The 18986-nt window shown below is 35.1% G+C and overlaps 1 protein-coding gene across 3 annotated transcripts in view; it reads right to left on the reverse strand.

The window, feature by feature from the left end:
- The window catches only part of LOC128989583 (uncharacterized), a 32776-nt gene extending 13845 nt beyond the window's left edge, over positions 1-18931 (reverse strand). For 2 of the 3 annotated variants that reach the window (XM_054411497.1, XM_054411498.1), the window contains exons 1-5: positions 18691-18931; positions 11793-12008; positions 4289-4444; positions 3019-3252; positions 1200-1338 (exon numbers count right to left, since the gene is read on the reverse strand). In XM_054411497.1, the coding sequence (XP_054267472.1) occupies positions 1200-1338; positions 3019-3252; positions 4289-4444; positions 11793-11999 (736 nt within the window). In that variant the 5' untranslated portion in view covers positions 12000-12008; positions 18691-18931. The remainder of the gene's footprint in view (positions 1-1199; positions 1339-3018; positions 3253-4288; positions 4445-11792; positions 12009-18690) is intronic. The other variant, XM_054411496.1, reaches the window with a different exon arrangement.
- Positions 18932-18986: the final 55 nt, after the last annotated feature.

Genomic DNA, 18986 nt, shown 5'->3' on the forward strand with positions numbered 1-18986 from the left:
GTGACCTCCTAGTAGCTAGATTATAGGACGACGCGACAGTCCAAGTCTATGTTGAATATAATAATCTGTATTATTAAAAGAACTTGTTGAATTTATGTGTACAGCAAATCAACCCCTAAATATTTTTTTTTTTTAGGCATATTCGGTATCAATTTAAAGTTCTTATCCTCTAGTATGTGCCTTTTGCAGGTTTGGATGATATCTCGTGAAAGCCCGTCGTCCTATAGACTTTTAAAATGTCATAGTTTGTGCAGAATTCTGTTGTTATCTGAACTTTTTAAAGTTTACATTTCTTTACATCACAACAGATGGTCATGATACAATTTTGTTTACATCCATACGAAAATGGGGTTATCTGAAGTTGGTGATGTTTCAGTGAATTCAAGTAAAATGTTGTAATATTAATTTGTATAAAATGTAAAGAAGAAAATCGCTTACGCTAAATATTGTGTTGTGAGAGGATTTTGTGTTTTCATTGTATGTTTTATTGATGTTTTAGGGAATTCAAGTAAAATATTTTAATGTTATTTGTGTAAAAAGTAAAGAAGAAAATGACTTAGGTTAGATTTTCTGTTTTCTTTGTATGTTTTTATTAGTATTTGTAATTTTTCTAAGATGCCTCGAAGAGATCGCGCACACAATAAAAATAATAGGGCTCGCGATGCAAATACTGTACTCTAATAGGGATATTATTTTTATTAGGGATAACTATATATCAAATATGTCACGCATTTTGAAGTCACAAAGTGATGCAGGCTGCTGGTAAATTGAATCTTGTAATATACCTAGCCTAAAGGGGTGCAAGATTGTACGTAACACAAAACGGCTGTAGTTGATTAAATCTATAACGGGATCAAAGTCAGTGAGAGGTAAAATAAATCTTTAATTGGTTGTTACTTTTAATAAAACTTGCTTTCAAACAAAAACTGTTTGAGTTTTTATGTTGGCAGTAGAAACTACCTTTTGAGCGACAGGGAAAACAAATGTAAAACTGGTACAAGCTACAATGCAAAAGACTGTGAGTTAAAGCTTTACAACCGATACATAGTCTTTAGGAGAGCAAAAAGTTAAGCTTCTTAACAGCGTACCACAGCTCAAAAAAAAAAATAAATAAATAAATAAATAAATAAAAAAAAATCCATAAAGCTAAAGGTAGATTTTATTTACAAATCCATAAACTTAAGATAAATGTTACTTACAATCTGTACACATGAGATCACTTCCCTGATCCTGTTCCACCTCTGCTTGGTGCAAATCTGAAAGCCCATTTTGTAAAACACGTCCATCAGGCCCAAGAACTACTTCATTTTTGGAAAGCAAGTTTTGTAGCTCCTGAACCTGAAAATTCCAGTGTCCCTTGAGAAGACTGAGGAAAATAATAAAACTAAATTGAAACAACTGATTAACTGTGCATGAGTAAACACAGTATTTTTACACGACCGAAGTTACCAGTTTATTCTATAATGACTAAAATTTAAAACCATAAATTTACTTTTCACAAATTTATCTCCTATATAAATTTACCAATCCCTAATATATTATTGGGAATCAGTACAGCAACCTCTTGTTAATTATGCTAAAAGCTTCAGGTTCATGATCAACTTAATAATTTTACTACTAGAAGTAGGAATATTTTAAAGAAGAAAAATATATCAAATAATGGAGTAAAGCCCGGCCAAAAGGAGATTTTTGGGGTGACCAAGAAAGACTGCAATGGAGGGACTTGGCGGAGACAGAAGATGGGAATAATTCGAAATGATGAAAGACATGATGAGGTAGAGGCAAACTTTAGGTAAGGCCCTTCATTGAACCTTTTAGAGTTTAAGTGGATTTAAAAACTGGATGGATAAAAAAAATTAATCAAATGGTTTTTATTTGGCGACTAAACAAAGAAAAGAAAAAATATTTTATTTTGGAAACTAAATCCATACAAAATTAACGATGAAATTGTATGCACCTTAGAAACCTCATTGATTATATTCTATCTATAGAACCATAATTAAAACATTGTATCTCGTACAACAATGGCTTCAGTAGGCATACAGAAGAATTTTAGTTGTGGGTTGAGTACACCACTGATAAGCTCCAAGATAAGAAATGTGATTGTAGTAATGGAGGTTGGAAAAGAAAAAACTAGTAAACGATTCGTTTGCAGTACAATTATTAAGCAGAGGTGTAAATAGATTTTTAATTCTCACTGGGTGATATATTATAAAACATCTTCTAATCCAAATGGACTTAGGGGAGACTACTAATAGAAAAGATAAATTCTAGAGCCTCAAAGAAATAAATATGGCAAAGAAAAACTTGCATCGCAAAATTATATACCCCTGCTGCAGCAACCTGCAGACTAAGCAAATATCGAAATGTCTGATTTGATTTTCATTAAAATATTTCCATAAAAATATCATATTTATTCCTTATTTTAATAACATTAGGTTTATTGAGTTTACTTGGGTTTTCTGCTGTAAGGAATCTATTAACCATTATTTTTTTTAATGAAAGTTTAATGGCTTAAATAAGTATGAATAGCATGAAGTGAATAACCCTTATTATTTTGGTCCATATAATTTGCAATCCCAAGTGTTGATAAAATGGGCAGCCTAACAAAATCTTGTTTCAAACCATAAAATCCAGGCAACTTTTTCTTAAGAACAACCCTTGACTACAGATAAATGACAATGAATAACATTTATCTTGCAGAAAGAAAATTTGAGACCTTTTTCCAAGTAAGTTAAATTATAAAAATTTGCTCCCTAATAAATTTATAATCACCATGAATCAGCAAAAGACAGTTTTAAGGTTGTGTCCTTTTGTTTTTAACTGTTATTTTGTTGTTTTTTAATAATTACTAAAACTTGTTTAACTAAGCACAACAATCTTTGTGTATACTACTGGTTGTCTTTTAGTACAACACACTCATTGTAAAATGCTAAGTAAGGGAGAAACATGCAATTTTCATATGAGCACAGTTAAAGCTAACGGTCATGAAACACAAATTACAACATCTGTTTATACCTGGTTCCTCATAAGGTCCTGTCCATCAGCTTTCTTCAGTACAGTCTGGAAGACTCCGTAAGATGTGTTCTCCATCGGCTCTAGGTGTACCGTGGGATTGAGGCCGTTCACTTCCGAGCTCGTCTTCTGACCACCGAGCGCCTCCACAATGGATGTTAGGTCTCTCCGAGCTGTGATCCTTGTCGGCAGCTTTTCCGCGGGCTTCTCACCGATGATGATATTTGCATCATCGCCCTATAGGGAAGTATTACAATTAAAGACTTGCCAAGAAGAATCTTAAGAACTACCGGATATTAAGAACAATGTCTGTATTTTATGGTGTATTTTTGATATTATGAGGTACGTTTAGAAATTATGTTCCGTTCCCACTAATCTTTGTGGTGGCGCTGTGATCGCAATTCAAGCATGCTTGGCAGTTACTCCATGGCAACCAGAAGGAAATGACACCATTTTGAACTCGCTATTGTTGTAGTGCACTATGAAGCGCTTATTTGTCAAGCGCATATTGTGAAATTTGATCGATGATTCGTTTTCCAAATGCAAAAATTATTAAAGCAACTGTCATTTACCGACAAATCTGTGAGGTTTATGCAGAAAATAAGATAAGTGATTCAATGGTAAGAAGATTGGTTCGGCAGTTCAAAGAAACGCGAGATACAGTCCATTATGAGGAACGAAGTGGATGTCCATCTATGGTGAACGATGAACTGATTTATGCAGTTGATAAGAAGATTAATGACAACAGCAAGTTTACGCTAAGTGCTCTTGCAATTTCCACAAGTTTCACAAATCACAAGCAGTAATTTACAAGATCGTAACTGAAAAACTGGATTTTCGTAAACTTTGCGCACGTTGGGTGACTAAAACCCTTTCTGAACAGCACAAAAACCGCAGAATGGAAAGTGCATTTGACTTCTAGATTTATTATGACGAGGATGGCGATACATTTTTTTTGCAGATAGTATTGGGAGATGAAATGTGGGTTGCTTATGATACTCCAGAAACCAATGGAATAGAGGCATTTTATGTCCCAGGCAATAGTCAAACCAAAGCAAATTGTGACATTTTGAATGGTGATGAGCACCTTTTTCTGGAACCTAAAGAAATTTGGCTCATTGATTTTTTGCTGCGGGGCTACAGTCAATGAAGATGTTTTTGTGAAATTCTCAGGAAACTGCGCCACGCAATACAGAATAAGTGCTGAGGAATGCTCTTGAAAAGAGTGGTTTTTATTCACACAATGTCCGACCACAACACAACAGTATATTACCTGTTTGTTGGCCCGCTGCAGGTCTTGGGACTGACTGTACCTCTGCGTACAGTACACTCTCTTGTGTGAGATGAAGTTGGCCAAACTGCGGAACAAGTTGCGGCAAACTTTGCATTCGTAAACCACATCACAATCGTAGCTCAATAGATCCAGCACCTAAAAGGGAGAAAGGAAAATATTTAATTTGGTTAAATTATAATTTTTTTTATTGGTGAAGGATCAGCTGAAGACAGGTATAAGGTATGTTATACCTTATCTACGTACCTTACCTTACGGTTTATCTAGCGTGTTTTGATATTAACCCTTTATTTTACTATATTTTTAATTTAACCCAAATTCAATCCATCTTCAAAATATTACCCTTAAATAAGAAAAGAAAAACAACTATTTAGTTGACATCAGCAGCCTCAACTACACATATGTATTAACCTCAACCATAGGTTAATACATATCAAACCTCAGATTTTAAAATAGGACAAGAATATTGGAACCATAAAAAATCAATAAGATAATCATGATAATTATGTGTTTAAGATATTTTGAATACTTAACAAACATTCACCAAGCCTAACAACTGTTTTTGAAAAGAATTAATGCATCTCAATCATATTATTCTACATCGAGTTTGAGCGCCTTGTAAGAGTTAATATATAGGGAATAAGTAGCTATTACCTTAGGTGGCACAGGAAGACCTAGACCCGAGACCGATGTAATTTTTCATTTTGATATCTATAGAGGCCAAAAACATTATTTGTTCAAATTTTTTAATCTTACTATAATATATATAACTAGCTGTACCCACGGGCTTTGCCCCGTTTAACTTCATAAGTATTCGCATGGCTCAATCACGTCCCGGTTGAAGTTTGTTCGCTACGCTCACTCACCTTCAGGTTGGAAATCGTTCGCTGCGCTAACTTGTTTTCAGGTTAGCTCGTTCGCTACGCTTACTCGCCTCCAGGTTGATGTTCGTTCGCTACGCTCACTCGCCTTTTGGTTGCAAATTAGCTGTTCATAACATGCTGTCATACATTTAAAAAAGTCATCCCTTTTATTGTTTATAATACAGTACTTTTATAAAGGTTTTTATGTTTTAATATTTAACATTGGAGAATTTAAACGTTGTTAAGTGCACAGGTGTGCTGCGATTGGGGTTTAATACATTTGGACTTATTTAAAAGTAAAATAGTTTTCTGTGCTGCAATCTGTAGAAACACTGTGGCACTATTTCAAATCATGACTAAAGCTAATACAGAATGTTGTAGTTATTCAAACGTACAAAACAGTTGGTGAAAGTAAACATCTGCTTTTAAATTATATTTATTTGTAAACATTCTAGATCAAAAAGTCTGACATTGGCCCACTTAAAACCCTCTGGGGCAGAGCCCTTTTGATGGATCTGCACCAAACTTCACTCGAACCATCCTTGAAAGATGCTTAATAATGCCTGAAAGTTTCATTACAATCTGTCGAGCGGTTTCGGAGTCCATAACGTATATACACATATATATACATACATAGTTCCTCTTTTATAGATATAGATATTATAAATGTGAAAGTTTGTGTGTCTGTTTGTTTGTTTGAAGTTCAATCACGCATAACCACTGGACGGATTGGGCTGAAATTTGGCATGATGATAGCTCACATTCCCGATTAACATACAGTATAGGCATATTCTTATCTCAAAAATCCTTTCGAGCTCTGCCCCAGTGGCTCAGTAGTTCCCCATTTTAATCTTATGAGTAGTCATATTTAAAGGGAATTAAAGAATTTAGTCAGCTGTTTAAACTAAAAAAGTTGGTTCTATGATATACAAAAGAATTAAAAAGTTATAAGATTTACCAACAGGGTGCAGCACTATAATTGTTTTCACATTTATGTATACAGCTAATTTGAACTAAGAAGCATAAAAAAACTGTGATACACATTGAGAACTGTCAAAGTAGGATTGTTTACAGTTATGTTTATGTTTTTAATGTCATGAATAATTTGTATTTATTTTTTGTGAATTTGCAATAATTTATTTTTCTTTATTGTTTAGGTGAAGTGGTAGAACATTATGGCTATGGTAGATGTGTAATACCATAGTAGGCCTATACCGTCAATTTAAAGAAGCAAATTTTATCAAACTTTGTCCTCCCCCATTGCAAACGCAAAGCTTGAGTATAACTGCAATAAGCATTTTAAACTTATATGCCAACCCCGTACGAAGGACGGGTACTTTGCTAGTATGTATAATATTTAAAAAATAATATACAGTAGACTTAACCGACCCTAATGGGACCGGACCAAGGTTGGATAGCTCAAAAGGTCCGTTAAAACGGGTAATCCCTAAAACAAAATGAAGTGTTTTATTTGGAATAATTATATAATCATTATGTAGAAGTCGTACTTGCATTATTGATTGAATATGATTGAAAGTCTGCAGGTTTGCTGTGGTAGGGGTATTTTAATAAAAAATTGGCGACAGTGGTTCCATATACAATCTATATGAAACAGCTGTTGCCTGTTATATATTGTATATATATATATATATATATACAATATATATACAATATATAACAATATACAATATATAAGTATCCAATAGTCAATGGTAAAACAATCCCAGATAGTCATGGAAAGTTGGGAATAAAAATTACAGGGTCAGTAGTAGTGGAAGTTCAACTGGATAGATCAATAGACTACAGCTGGGCATTCTCACCTAATATATAGTACATCAGGCACTAAACCATTCATAGTAGCTTTAGAATTGCTTAGAACTATCAAATAATTAAATAGCTAAATTTGTTATAAATATAATTAAATAATATTAAATAACTAATTAAATATATTATTATTATATGAATGGTGATCACCAAATCTATACTTGTAAAAGGCAAATACCATAAACTGGCTGTTTTTAGTAACTGAAAACTTAGTAATTAGTAACTTTTTAGTATCTTAAAAAATACAAACCGTAAGAAGCCAGGAATTTGTATGGAGGTTTCACTGAATATTCCTTGGAGCCTAGTTGTGTTAACACAAACAATAACAAACCCATAAAAAGATATTTTTAATCTTACTATGAAACATATTTAAATTACAATCACTTTGGTATTTGAAAAAATATTTAGGGATGATAAATAACTCGCAGCAGAGGATATTTTACTATCCAAGATGGCTGCCTGACTCCAAGGACTCTTAAGCTCCAAATGTGCAATAAGACGTGTTTTCAATAAATTCCATCAGGGCTATGTCCCAGTGGCCTTGAAAGTTCTCATGACTCATGATGTTATCTTTATGGAGAAAATGTGTTATTCATTGTGATCCTTGTTTGGAATATATTATTGATAAAATAAAAGGATTACCTCATCCAACCACAGTTGCTGGTATGACAACTAGGATCATTCCTTAGTTTAGTTGTTATATTTAATCAGTGACAGTGATAAGACAGTGCTGGCTAGCGCCTTTACAGTTTTAACCAGTTTTATCACTTTTTATTCCATTTTCATAATTTGATCAACATCACTAGTTTTGACTATTGTGATCTTGACAATATTTTAAAGATTCTTTTGACATACCACAATGTATTAATACATTGATGATGTATTAATGGGGAGCGAACCGGTGTAGTGGTTAGAGCGCGGGACTTCAGTCCGTGAGGTCTCGGGTTCAAATCCTGCCAAATCACCATTGGATTTTATCTAAGTGATAATGACTCAACCCCTAGGTCTAGCCTGAAGTAACGTGACAAACAATCCCAGGCTCGTGCCTAGCGTCCTAGGACAAAAAACATTGATGATGTGGCTGCATACAATGACCTGACCAAGTTCTAACGAATAAAACTAGTTGTACCAGCAACTGTGGTTGGATAAGGTAATCCTTTTATTTGATCAGAAAATATGTATTTACAACAGATGAATACTTTTCAAATTTACACTATTAATTAGGCGAACTAACATAACGGGTTGTGCAAGTTTGTTATATCTCACACATATGGAATTGTAAAGAAACCACTATATTGAGTAAAGTAATCTACCATAACAGAGTAGCATTAAGAATTTGTAGCATAAGCTCTGTAACTGGGTCGTTAAAGTGCTGAGGAGACAAAACATATCAGTGTCTGGGTACGCTCAGAGAAACTGGTTAAAAAGCAAATTTAATAACTGGTGGTCATTAAATATTTATATTTTAGTACCGGGGGACCGAACCATTTGTAATTAGCTAGTTACCGTGGATGTCTTGTTGTAAACACATGTTAAAAGTATTTTGTTTACTTTTTCCTTGTTAATTTGTTCAACCATCATAGCTACTTAGCAACCCATAAGGCCAATGTTAAATTTTGAAATGAGTTGTGTAGCGAAATACAAATTTTCCTAAGGTAGTGGCTGTCACCAATCATGTTTTTATGGCTATAAGTCCCTAATTCCAAAATCTTGTGAAAATCCTTCTGCTGGATTTTGAGATATGTGTTACAGACAAACAGACTTAGCTCGTATTATATTGAATAATATTGAATTATACTATTCTTGTATTATAGTTTAGGATAGGATAAAATACAAATTATTATTATAGTTTTAAATTATTTCAAAGAACCTATTTGTAAAATTAAGCTAAAACTTTTTTTGTGCAAACACAAACCCATCCCAGCTAGTTTTAAAAATTGTGTAATGACATTTTAGGTACTGAAGTATTTTATTGAAAACTTGTTGACAACTAAAATCAATGACTCAACATTTTTGAAAAATATTTTTGTAGGCTATAGGAAATAAAATAACATTCTGACCTTAAGATAAGGAAAAACTGATTGTAGACCTAAAACACACCGTTTAAAGTTAAGTTACTAAGGTTATGGTGATTTAATTATAGGATGAATATTTACGGTCATATTGCATCATATCATTAAAAATGTTAACCATCTTTACATTTTAAAAATTTGGTTTTTCTTCTCCGAGTTCGTTTGGTTCTTTTGCCAGATCGATTTTCATGATTGAGGTCTCAAATTGAAGATATGCACACACAGGTTTCACATCAAGCATCGGCATATATTTATCTACAATCCCACTCGACTTATACGTAAACAAAATTTTCTCCCCATGTATTTCATATGGGAGTTAAATTTGGTTTTTCTTTTCCGAGTTTGTTTGGCTCCTCTACCCCACCGATTTTCATGACTGAGGTCTCAAATTGAAGGTATGCACGCACAGATTTCACATCAAGCATCGAAATATTTTTCTCTACTGTTACTCCAAAAAAAATAAAAAAATTTGATTTATTTTCTAATTCTCACATCAATTTAAGATGTATTTCACCAGCTATAATGAAATAATCCTATATATTTTGGTCTAAGAAACTTCAGTTAAATACCGGCTTTTATTTAAGCTATTAGTTATTCAAATCGGACGAGTTTCAAGCAAACGCAAGGTAAACAACCAAACTATTTTTTATAAATTTTGTCTATGATTAAAAATCAATAGCTCCAGTATTGTTTATGTTTTTATAAATTTTAGACTCATAATAATCAGTAAATTATAGGCTTTAATTTGAGCTATTGATCGTTTGAATCAGTTAAGTTCAAGATACGGTACTGTATTACTCAATCAAAAATCATAGATTTATTTCTCGAATAAGATATTTATTTCAACGCTGCGGGGCAGCATAGGTCCTCTAGTGTAGATTGAAAACAATTAATAAATTTACCTCAAGAATAATTATTCGACCACTAATTCTTTGGTACCTGAGTACCTGTATTGACATTAGTAATACAGAATTTTAATTTATATGTAGCAATGTAATTTGTTCTAAAATATACATTTCCTACAGTCAGCAATAACCTATATTGCAACATAGCCTGTAGCCAAACAACCGATGTTTACAGCACAGACTGTACTGTACTGTACTAGCAGATGTTTTCTGAGCATACAGTAGGCATGAGAGGGGGGGGGGTCAGATCCAAGGAGCCTACACAACACAGCTGTCTCTAGCACCACCACTACACATTACACAGTAGGCCTACACACCCACAACACATCACATAATTTCCCATTGTTATTTCCACATTGGTCAATTAATTTGTGGCACATTGACTTGCACCAATAACAACAATTAAATGATTTATTTCAGCAACAATTGAAACAGTTGGTTTGGGGTAACACCAACTTTTATGATGCTAGAGAGGTGTGGTTGTGATAAACATTAACATTAAAAGGCAAAAAGTTAACTCTGTTTCATTAATGCTGTAGTTATTGTCCAGGTTTATTTAACACTGTAACTTCTCTTACAGTTAATTCTAAACTAAATTAGTATAATTCAACAAAGGTTGAGATAACTTAGTTTCCAATTCACAATTGGAGGAAATAAATAAAAGGTTAAAATACCTGATTTTCGCCTTGTGGTCAAAAGTATTAAGGACAAATACTTTCGACCACAAGGCGACAATCAGGTATTTTAACCTTTTATTTGTCAATCAATTAATTGGTACGGAATCATTACACAAAATATGAAGGAGATAGGTATTTATGTTCCCGAAGGTAATATGGTGATTGGTTACTGATATGTTTTAACATTGTTTAAATTGCAGCTGACTTTTAACTTGTTTTTATTATTGTTTTTGTTTCTAGTTTTTGACTCATGAATAAGTTCAGTTCTATTTTATTAAACTAATTTACCTATCAATTTATGTATTTACTTCAAACATAAAAGTTACAATCAGAACTGAAATATTAAGACAAAATTAATTTTAACTACGCTTTTTAATGTTCTTTAAAAAACAAAATTGTAATTAAGATAAAGATTCGGGTCGGTACAAGCCATAAGACCTACTAAGGAGAACGAAATTTTCACCAGAAAAGTCATTAAGTAAAAAATATATCATACCTTGCCGCAGCAAACCTGCAGAATAACCTAATATCCATTTATCTGATTGTACAGCATTTTCACTAAAATATTTCCTTAAAAATGTAAATTTTAACTATTTAATAACATTAATAAATTAATTTTAATGAGTGGGCTATTTAGGTCTGCTGCTACAGGGACGGTGAAAAAGTATGTTTTTTTAGTGAAATTTTAATAGTTTAGCATTAAATAAAAAAAATTTTGATCAAAATATATCCCTAAACATTATTTGTTTTTAAGCACTACAAAATAGTAAGAAAAAAAATTCAAAACTTTATGTTATGGGGTAAAGAATGGGAAAACCGATTTTACAACTTAAAACTCCCCTTTCTGTCATGCTCCTATAGTACGAGCATGCTGATTCACAAACTCGTACAAATAAAAGTAGGTTTACACGTTTGTACTAAATGCCATCAAAATCGGATCATTGATAACTCGAGTTGTCGTGCTATGAAGTTATGTACTATAAGAATTTAAACAAATTTTGTTTTTGACCTCTGGGGACATCTAGGTATTACCATGAGGCCTATACCATTAGCTTTTTCCCTATATGGGAAATTCACTAAAACATTTTTCTTCTATTCTTGCTTTGTAACAAAGAAACTTATGAATGTATAAGTTGAGTTATTACCTCTGGAGTGCCAGTTTCAAACACCTTCACTGCCTGTCTTAGTCCATTCACGCTGGTCACAACCGGCTGTCGCAGCACTGACAAGTCAGGCAGGTTCTTCTTGTCAGTACTTTTGTTTCTGTTGATCCTTGAACCAGAGCTGTGGGACTTTCCATTTGTGCGGCTTGATTTGCCGGATCGCGAACTAGAGCTGGGCCTGGCCCGCATTGTGGTGACCTGAAAAAACAATTAATTTTTATAATTCCAGTGAGTAAATTTCACAGATGACAAATGAAGTTAAATTGTAGCTTGGTCCAAAGATATATTGCTGCAACTCATCTGAAATGTCTGCTAGTAATGATTGTGTGCAAGAGTCCGAAAAATTATCCCGTCACTCCTCCCTACCCTGAATATGTGTTTTAATTGAGATCCATCAGCATTTCTTTAGTAAACTGAAAAAAAAGCAATGGTGTGGTGGGGGAAGGCTTTTAATGTGCTCACAGCTGTACAATATTTGGTATAGAGGCCTACCCATTTAAATTCCCCAAGACCGAGATTGGAAAATCTACTTTTACCGTGGTAGCTTTGACTATTGACACAACTAGACATCTCATCCCCCCATTAAAGTTGTCAACAGTTTTTTTAATCAAAATAGTTGTAGTTCATATGAGCCACTGACAGATTGTGTTGATCTAACTTACTAATTTCTATTGAATAGCCTACACAAACTTTTTTACCAAGTAAAGCTGATGGAACGACTTATTGTGAACTATAGCAACTGTTATGACCCATCAACTACACCAACAACAAAAAAGGTGGAAAATAGAAGTTTTAGACACTAGCAGATTCTGTGACTGACTCATTATACAACTAAGTTCTTTTTAGATGAAAATTGGCGACAGCTGGTACATATAGATGGGATGTCTACTTCAGTACCCAATAGTCAATGGTGGTAGCCTAGGAGCAATTTTAAAATCTGTGAAAAATGAACCATTATTCAGTGTTTACCCTGTCTTGTCGTAAGAGGTGACTAACAGGAGACCCTTCTCTTCATGCCCCCCAACTTTCTCTGAGGCCAAGTTTCCTTCTTATCTTTGGCTTAGCACTCAAAATCTTTTGTCTTTCTTTATATTCTTCTTTTTTCAACGATTGAGCTTTGAGAGTGACCTACCTGTGCAAAAGGGCTGATTTGTGCCTCGCACTGCCAATGGGAACTCTTTGATGCATTGTCAGGGACCAGCCCCTCCGACTCTAATCAGAGAGTGTGGCATGGGTGCAGAGGTCGAGCTCTGCATTGACAGACACCCCTGGTACGTCATGATTTCTGGTACAAGGCAAATGGGGGTAGGGATTATGTCCCTGAGCGTACACCCGTTCCTGGTTATTCCGGGCGGGCCCACTCCTTGCGGCACGATTCGATGGCAAATATTTTTATGGACTCTTTGATCGAGGGAAGCACGGAGGGCTTGCTTGGCGAGCAGTCAGAGGTGACAGTGTTTCAGAGGGGAGGAAATGACTCTCAGACGAGGGAGCTCCCTCTCACTCCCTCATCTGTTGACGCAAAAAAAAATATAGTTGAAATGAAAAATCATTTATTACACAGGCAAAGTTATGGCCACATGGCCCTTTCTTACATAGTTGGTACCTTCGCTGGGGAAAGGGGTGACTGTCTCCCCCTCCCCCTACTGTTACCTACATTCAAGTCTTCAGGACTGCTGGACTGTTTTACATTAATGAGGTCAAACAAGTAGTCTTGTTTCAGTTTGTCCCAGGTTTTAGTCAGCATATCTTGGGTTACAGACGCCTTACAGCATTTCTGATTCTCTCCCATATTGTTAGTAAATTAGGAACCGGGGAAGAATAGACACTATATATTAGGACACTGTCTATTAGACAGTGTCCTTGACAGATTCCCACAAAATATATCCATGAGGGTAACATCGAGGGAATGAGGTGGTCATTTCGTGGGGCCGGTCGTTAGTTCGATCCTGTGACCGGGGAAGTGGAGATTTAAATAATCCCTCACACATTTAGCCCAATGAGTTGGGGCGCCGTCTTGCTGGAAAATTATCATAGGTTGCAGTTATTCTAGATGAGGGACTACAAAGAACTCCAACATATCCAAGTAAACAAACCTATTCACATTTTCTTCAGCAAAGAAAAATGGTTCAATGATTCCATCATGCATAATAATACGATGCCAAACATTTAGTTTTAAACTGTCCCTTTGATTTTCAATCACAATCCTGGGATTTTTACTCCCCCATATTATAGAATCGTGTCAGTTAACCTTCCCACTTAAATGGAAGGTCGTTGAATAGGGGATTGGGTTTCATGAAACAACAAAACACACTGTGATTTCTCTTGTAAACTCACCATTTCTGATTTATTATTGTATTGACTCATTACTGTATTCTTGTCAATCAGCTGTGTTTAGGTATTACCAACCATAGACTAACCAACACAAGTAGACTTCTCATCCCGTTGTAAATTTTGAAGCACGTTTTTCGTGTCTAGTTCATGTACGGTGACACTGGGCGCTAGTGTCGCCGAAATTTTGTTTCTATTATTTTAGGGTTAATTATTTAATTTGTGCATTGATGTTCAAACTAGGGGACAAGTTATTGTTTATGATTAGATCAGATCGTATTATTTGGTTGAACGAGGTTTTAAATGACTGTAATAACGGGAAACAAATTGTAAACAAAACACGACCTCTACATAAACCGTACAGAACTAACAATAAAATTGTCTTCAGCTGTTCCATAGGATGAGAAATCTATTAACGGCGTATGTTTTATCTATGTACCAACTTAGTTAAATAAAACTTCATTTCCCTTTAAAACAAGCTATACAAGTTAAGTATGGCTTTTGCACAGTAAAGCTATTAAATCAGACCAAGACTTAGTTTGGACACCCGGTATATACACAAATAAATACAAATTTGATCGAATAGTGTTTTTGGCTTCTGAGGACATCAAAATGAAAAAGTAAATCGGTTCGGGCTCAATTCTTACCAAGAGACCTACGGTAATAGCTACTTCCCCAATAGGGAAATTTGCTAAAAACTATAATTGCCTAGAAGCTTTTATGGTGCTTAAAAATTATTATCTGCAGGTCAAATATTTTCTATCCTGCTAGGCATTAGGCTTTTAATTAGCCTACAAAAATTTTCAAAAACAAAAAAGTCCATCTAATTTTATATATAGGCCCTAAGCTATGGATGTACTGTACAGCAACAGCTATTGAATATTTACATTTTACTTAAGGAGTTTACAAGATAATTAACAGTTTGTGTGAGTGTGTGTGTATAGTAAGTTGATAATATATAAGTTCCAACATTAAATTTGGATGATGAAATAGAAATCCCATCTATGCATACAGATGAGACAGCTGTCATTAGGTTTTACCATTGACTATTAGATACTGAAGGTTTTATTCTCTAAGAACAGGTAGTTGAATGATCATTTTTCCTCATACTGCAGCAATAGTACCGGTAACAGTTATTAATACATGCGTTGCAGGTCTGAAGTAGGTAGTTTTTTTACTCTCTAGGGAGTAAAACGCCTTTGTTAGTCTCTAGAGAGTAAAAATCAGCTGTTGTAAATTTTGATTGTAAGCAATCACATGTATAGAAATTATGTATCAATTGATTTCATCGGTTAGGCCTATAGCTTATTGTTGCATGCTTGACAATAAAAAACGTGTAGGCCTAGCCTACTTCAACATATCGATAGTATTATGATATACACTATCACAATCGTATTCGATGAAATTATTGAATCACTTTACTAAACACCTGCTTTTTGGCAATGACCAAAACTGAAAACAAATTGGAAGTCGTTTTGAGAGGTTATCTTAAAATGTCAAGTTTCGTTTTCTAACTTAGTTTGATTAATTAATGGTGCAAAATGATGACAAACATAGTTCATCACATTGGCCAAAAGTAACCCGCGCTCATTTTCCACTCTCGGCTTCGCTTTGGTCGTGAAACTTGAGCCCGGGTCGAAAAAGTCATTTTATACCCTAGTGATGAAATATAGGCCTACTATTATCACTCCTAAGATATTTCTCTTTTAGTTTCTCACTATTCGATAGGCCTAGATGATTTCTTGTGCCCTACCTTAGTTGTATCTTAGGACGCTGGGCTCTGGCCCGGGACTGTTTTACATGTTATTTCAGCCTAGGACTTAAGGGTAGGGCTAAGGACACAATAACATGGCTAAAAACTATTGGCAATTGGTAAAAAACCCGCTCTCTACAACTAGACCAACTTGCTCCCGACGAGGGATAGACTATAGGACAGATAAAAAGTTTTGAAAGACCTCCATTTCAAGTTCTCAGATTGGCATGATCAAGTAATTGGTATTGAAATACAGTAATTTATAGCAACAAACTCTATGGACAGAAACGACACAACGGAAAATCTGCCGTTAGAAGTTGGATATCAAGGGCGTCGGAAAAGCTGGAAATTTAGGAGTAGTGTTTGATAGGTCTGGGAGCAGCAGTGAAGAAGTGGCAGAAAGAATTCAGAGGGAGGAAATAAGAAAAACTTTCAATTCAGTTTGGAGTGATAGAGGTGTGTCTCAAAGGAAACAAAGAAGAAAATTTATAAGTGTGTAAGTTAATGGTGCAGAGTGTGGTACCGTATGGGTCAGAAGTTGGGGATTTGAAGCAAAGGAACATGGGAAAGTTGTTGGCTACAGAAATTGGCTAAGAAATACAATATTGGGCAGAAAAGAGAAACTAAGATATATAAGAAGAGAAATGGAAGTTGACGGGGACATAGATGAAGAGCAAAAGAGGCAGTTAGTCTAGTTTGGCCATGTAAATTGTATGGAGGAGGGCCAACTCCCACGACAAGTTCTGGAAAGGGTTCCCCCATGGAAGAAAAAGAGAGGATGACCCAGACGCAGTTGGAATATGGAAATACAGGAAGCCATGGCGACGAGAGGGGCTTCAAGTCTGGTGACTGCATCGACAAAAAGTTGTGGACACTGGGGGCGGAGAGACGGCTCGAGCTGTAGAAATCCGCAAGAAGTAACTTAGCCTAAGTAAGAATTTGGAATTATTAATTTGAAATCTCATAAAACGGTAGTCGCAGCCGGTCTGGAGACCGGGCATTGTGCGTGAATTTCGATAAATGGGAAAAGGCAGTGAATCTTACTAATATTATAAATGTGAATTGTGAATGTTTGTGTGTTTGTGTGTTTGAAGTTCAATCACGCATAAACCACTGGACGGATTGGGCTGAAATTTGGCATGATGATAGCTTACATTCCCGATTAACATATAGGCATATTCTTATCTCAAAAATCCTTTCGGGCTCCGCCCCAGTGGCTCTGTAGTTCCCCATGTTAACCTTATGAGTATTCATATTTAAAGGGAATTAAAGAATTTAGTCAGCTGTTTCAACTAAAAAAGTTGGTTCTATGATATGGAAAAGCATTAAAAAGTTATTAGATTTACCAACAGGGTGCAGCACTATATTTTTTTTTGCATTTATGAAAACAGCTACCTAATTTGAACTAAGCAGCAACAAAAAACTGTGATTCGCAATAAGAACTGTCAAAGTAGGATTGTTTACAGTTTATGTTAATGTTTTTAATTTCATCAATAATTTGTGATATTTTGCGAATTGTTGATAATTTATTTTTCTCTATTGTTTAGGTGAAGTGGTAGAACATTATGGCTATGGTAGATGTGTAGAATACTGCAAATTAAAAAAAAGCAAAATTTTATCAAACTGTGTCCTCCCTTATTGCAAACGCAAATAGCTTGAGTATAACTGCAATAAGCATTTTATACTTATATTCCAACCCCGTACGAAGGACGGGTACTCTGCTAGTTACATATAAATCTGGTATTTATATGTAGATGTACGGTAGGCGGAGAGTTCAATCAATATCCTACGGCCAAGCCTCCATTCATTGACGGCATTCCATCAGTTCTTTTTTCCTAGGAGAAAGTCCTAAGGAAATCACAATAACCAGTCACTAGTGTTACCGTGATCATGGAAAACGATCACGTAGAATCACCGAGACCGAGTGATATGATCAAGAGTGTTGTCTCAATCATAGGATATGATCAAGGTTTTGCCGAAAAAGCGAGATATGGCAACAAGTGTGGCTGGAATCGTTGCGATCTTGGGAAATGATCACAGTACCACCGAGAGCACCTGAACACGTGGAGCATTTGCGTGATCACATGAGAATATCATTGGTATTTGTATGATAAAAATTTCATCCAGTTAGCCCATAAAGTTATACTTGCAGTCTGTAGGCGGGACAAAATCTGCTCACGGGCCAAATGCGGCCTGCAGATCTTAGGTTGGAGACCCCTGCTGTTAACTATCTACATAGAAAATGCAACTCAGGTTTATTTCAACCAAAATCGTAATCTAATTCATGAGTGTTAATTAATCATATTGGTAAGACACACCTGTAAGATGCACATGAGATTCAAGGGTAATACCAGACAAGTAGGGTACTTAAGTTTTAAATGGAGCGTAAAGACTATCATGGAGGCTGACTTCAACTGCAGCAGGCCTAAGTTAGGCAATCTTCTGAGATTCACCTTCCATCGATGGTTCCTTAATAGGGCTAAGTCATAGCCTAATTTCTTGTGTTGTTATCTATAACTACATATTAATAACTCAATGTTTTTATCTACGATAGAGCTTTAGTATATTACAACTGTAAAAATGTGTTTTGTTCTTTCCTCAAATTGCAGAGGATCTAACTTAGGACCTTACAATATAAAATCTCAATTTAAGTCAAGACAAAATGAAGGTGAATCAGTCCATGAAACTAACTTAAGTGATGTTTTTACTTAGTGTTGAAATATAACTGTGCATTTATGATGAAGAAGGCTAATATAAAATGTATGGCGTAAGATGATTACATCTATAGTAACTTACCTGTTCCCCAGATCCCACTGAGGTCACCTCCTAGCACCTCCAGTCTCTCCCTCAAACTATGGGAGAATTAAAGTTATTCCACATACCATTAACATACTATGACATTAAGTATTATAAGAACCTTCAATTGAAACAGTTTTAACACTGTAACACGTCAAGAAAAATTGTAACGCACTAACAATAATCAGGCATAAACACACTGACTTCGAGCACGTTTGCCACCATTTTAGCGGAGAGAGAGGGGGAGCAACGTCTTGCCGCACTCGGGCAAATGGTTAGAAATTGCTTCGTTAGAG

This window comes from Macrosteles quadrilineatus, unplaced genomic scaffold (assembly GCF_028750875.1).
Source record: "Macrosteles quadrilineatus isolate MER2022 unplaced genomic scaffold, UCM_ALF_1.0 Scaffold_3__2_contigs__length_128488019, whole genome shotgun sequence".
Classification (NCBI taxonomy): domain Eukaryota; kingdom Metazoa; phylum Arthropoda; class Insecta; order Hemiptera; family Cicadellidae; genus Macrosteles; species Macrosteles quadrilineatus.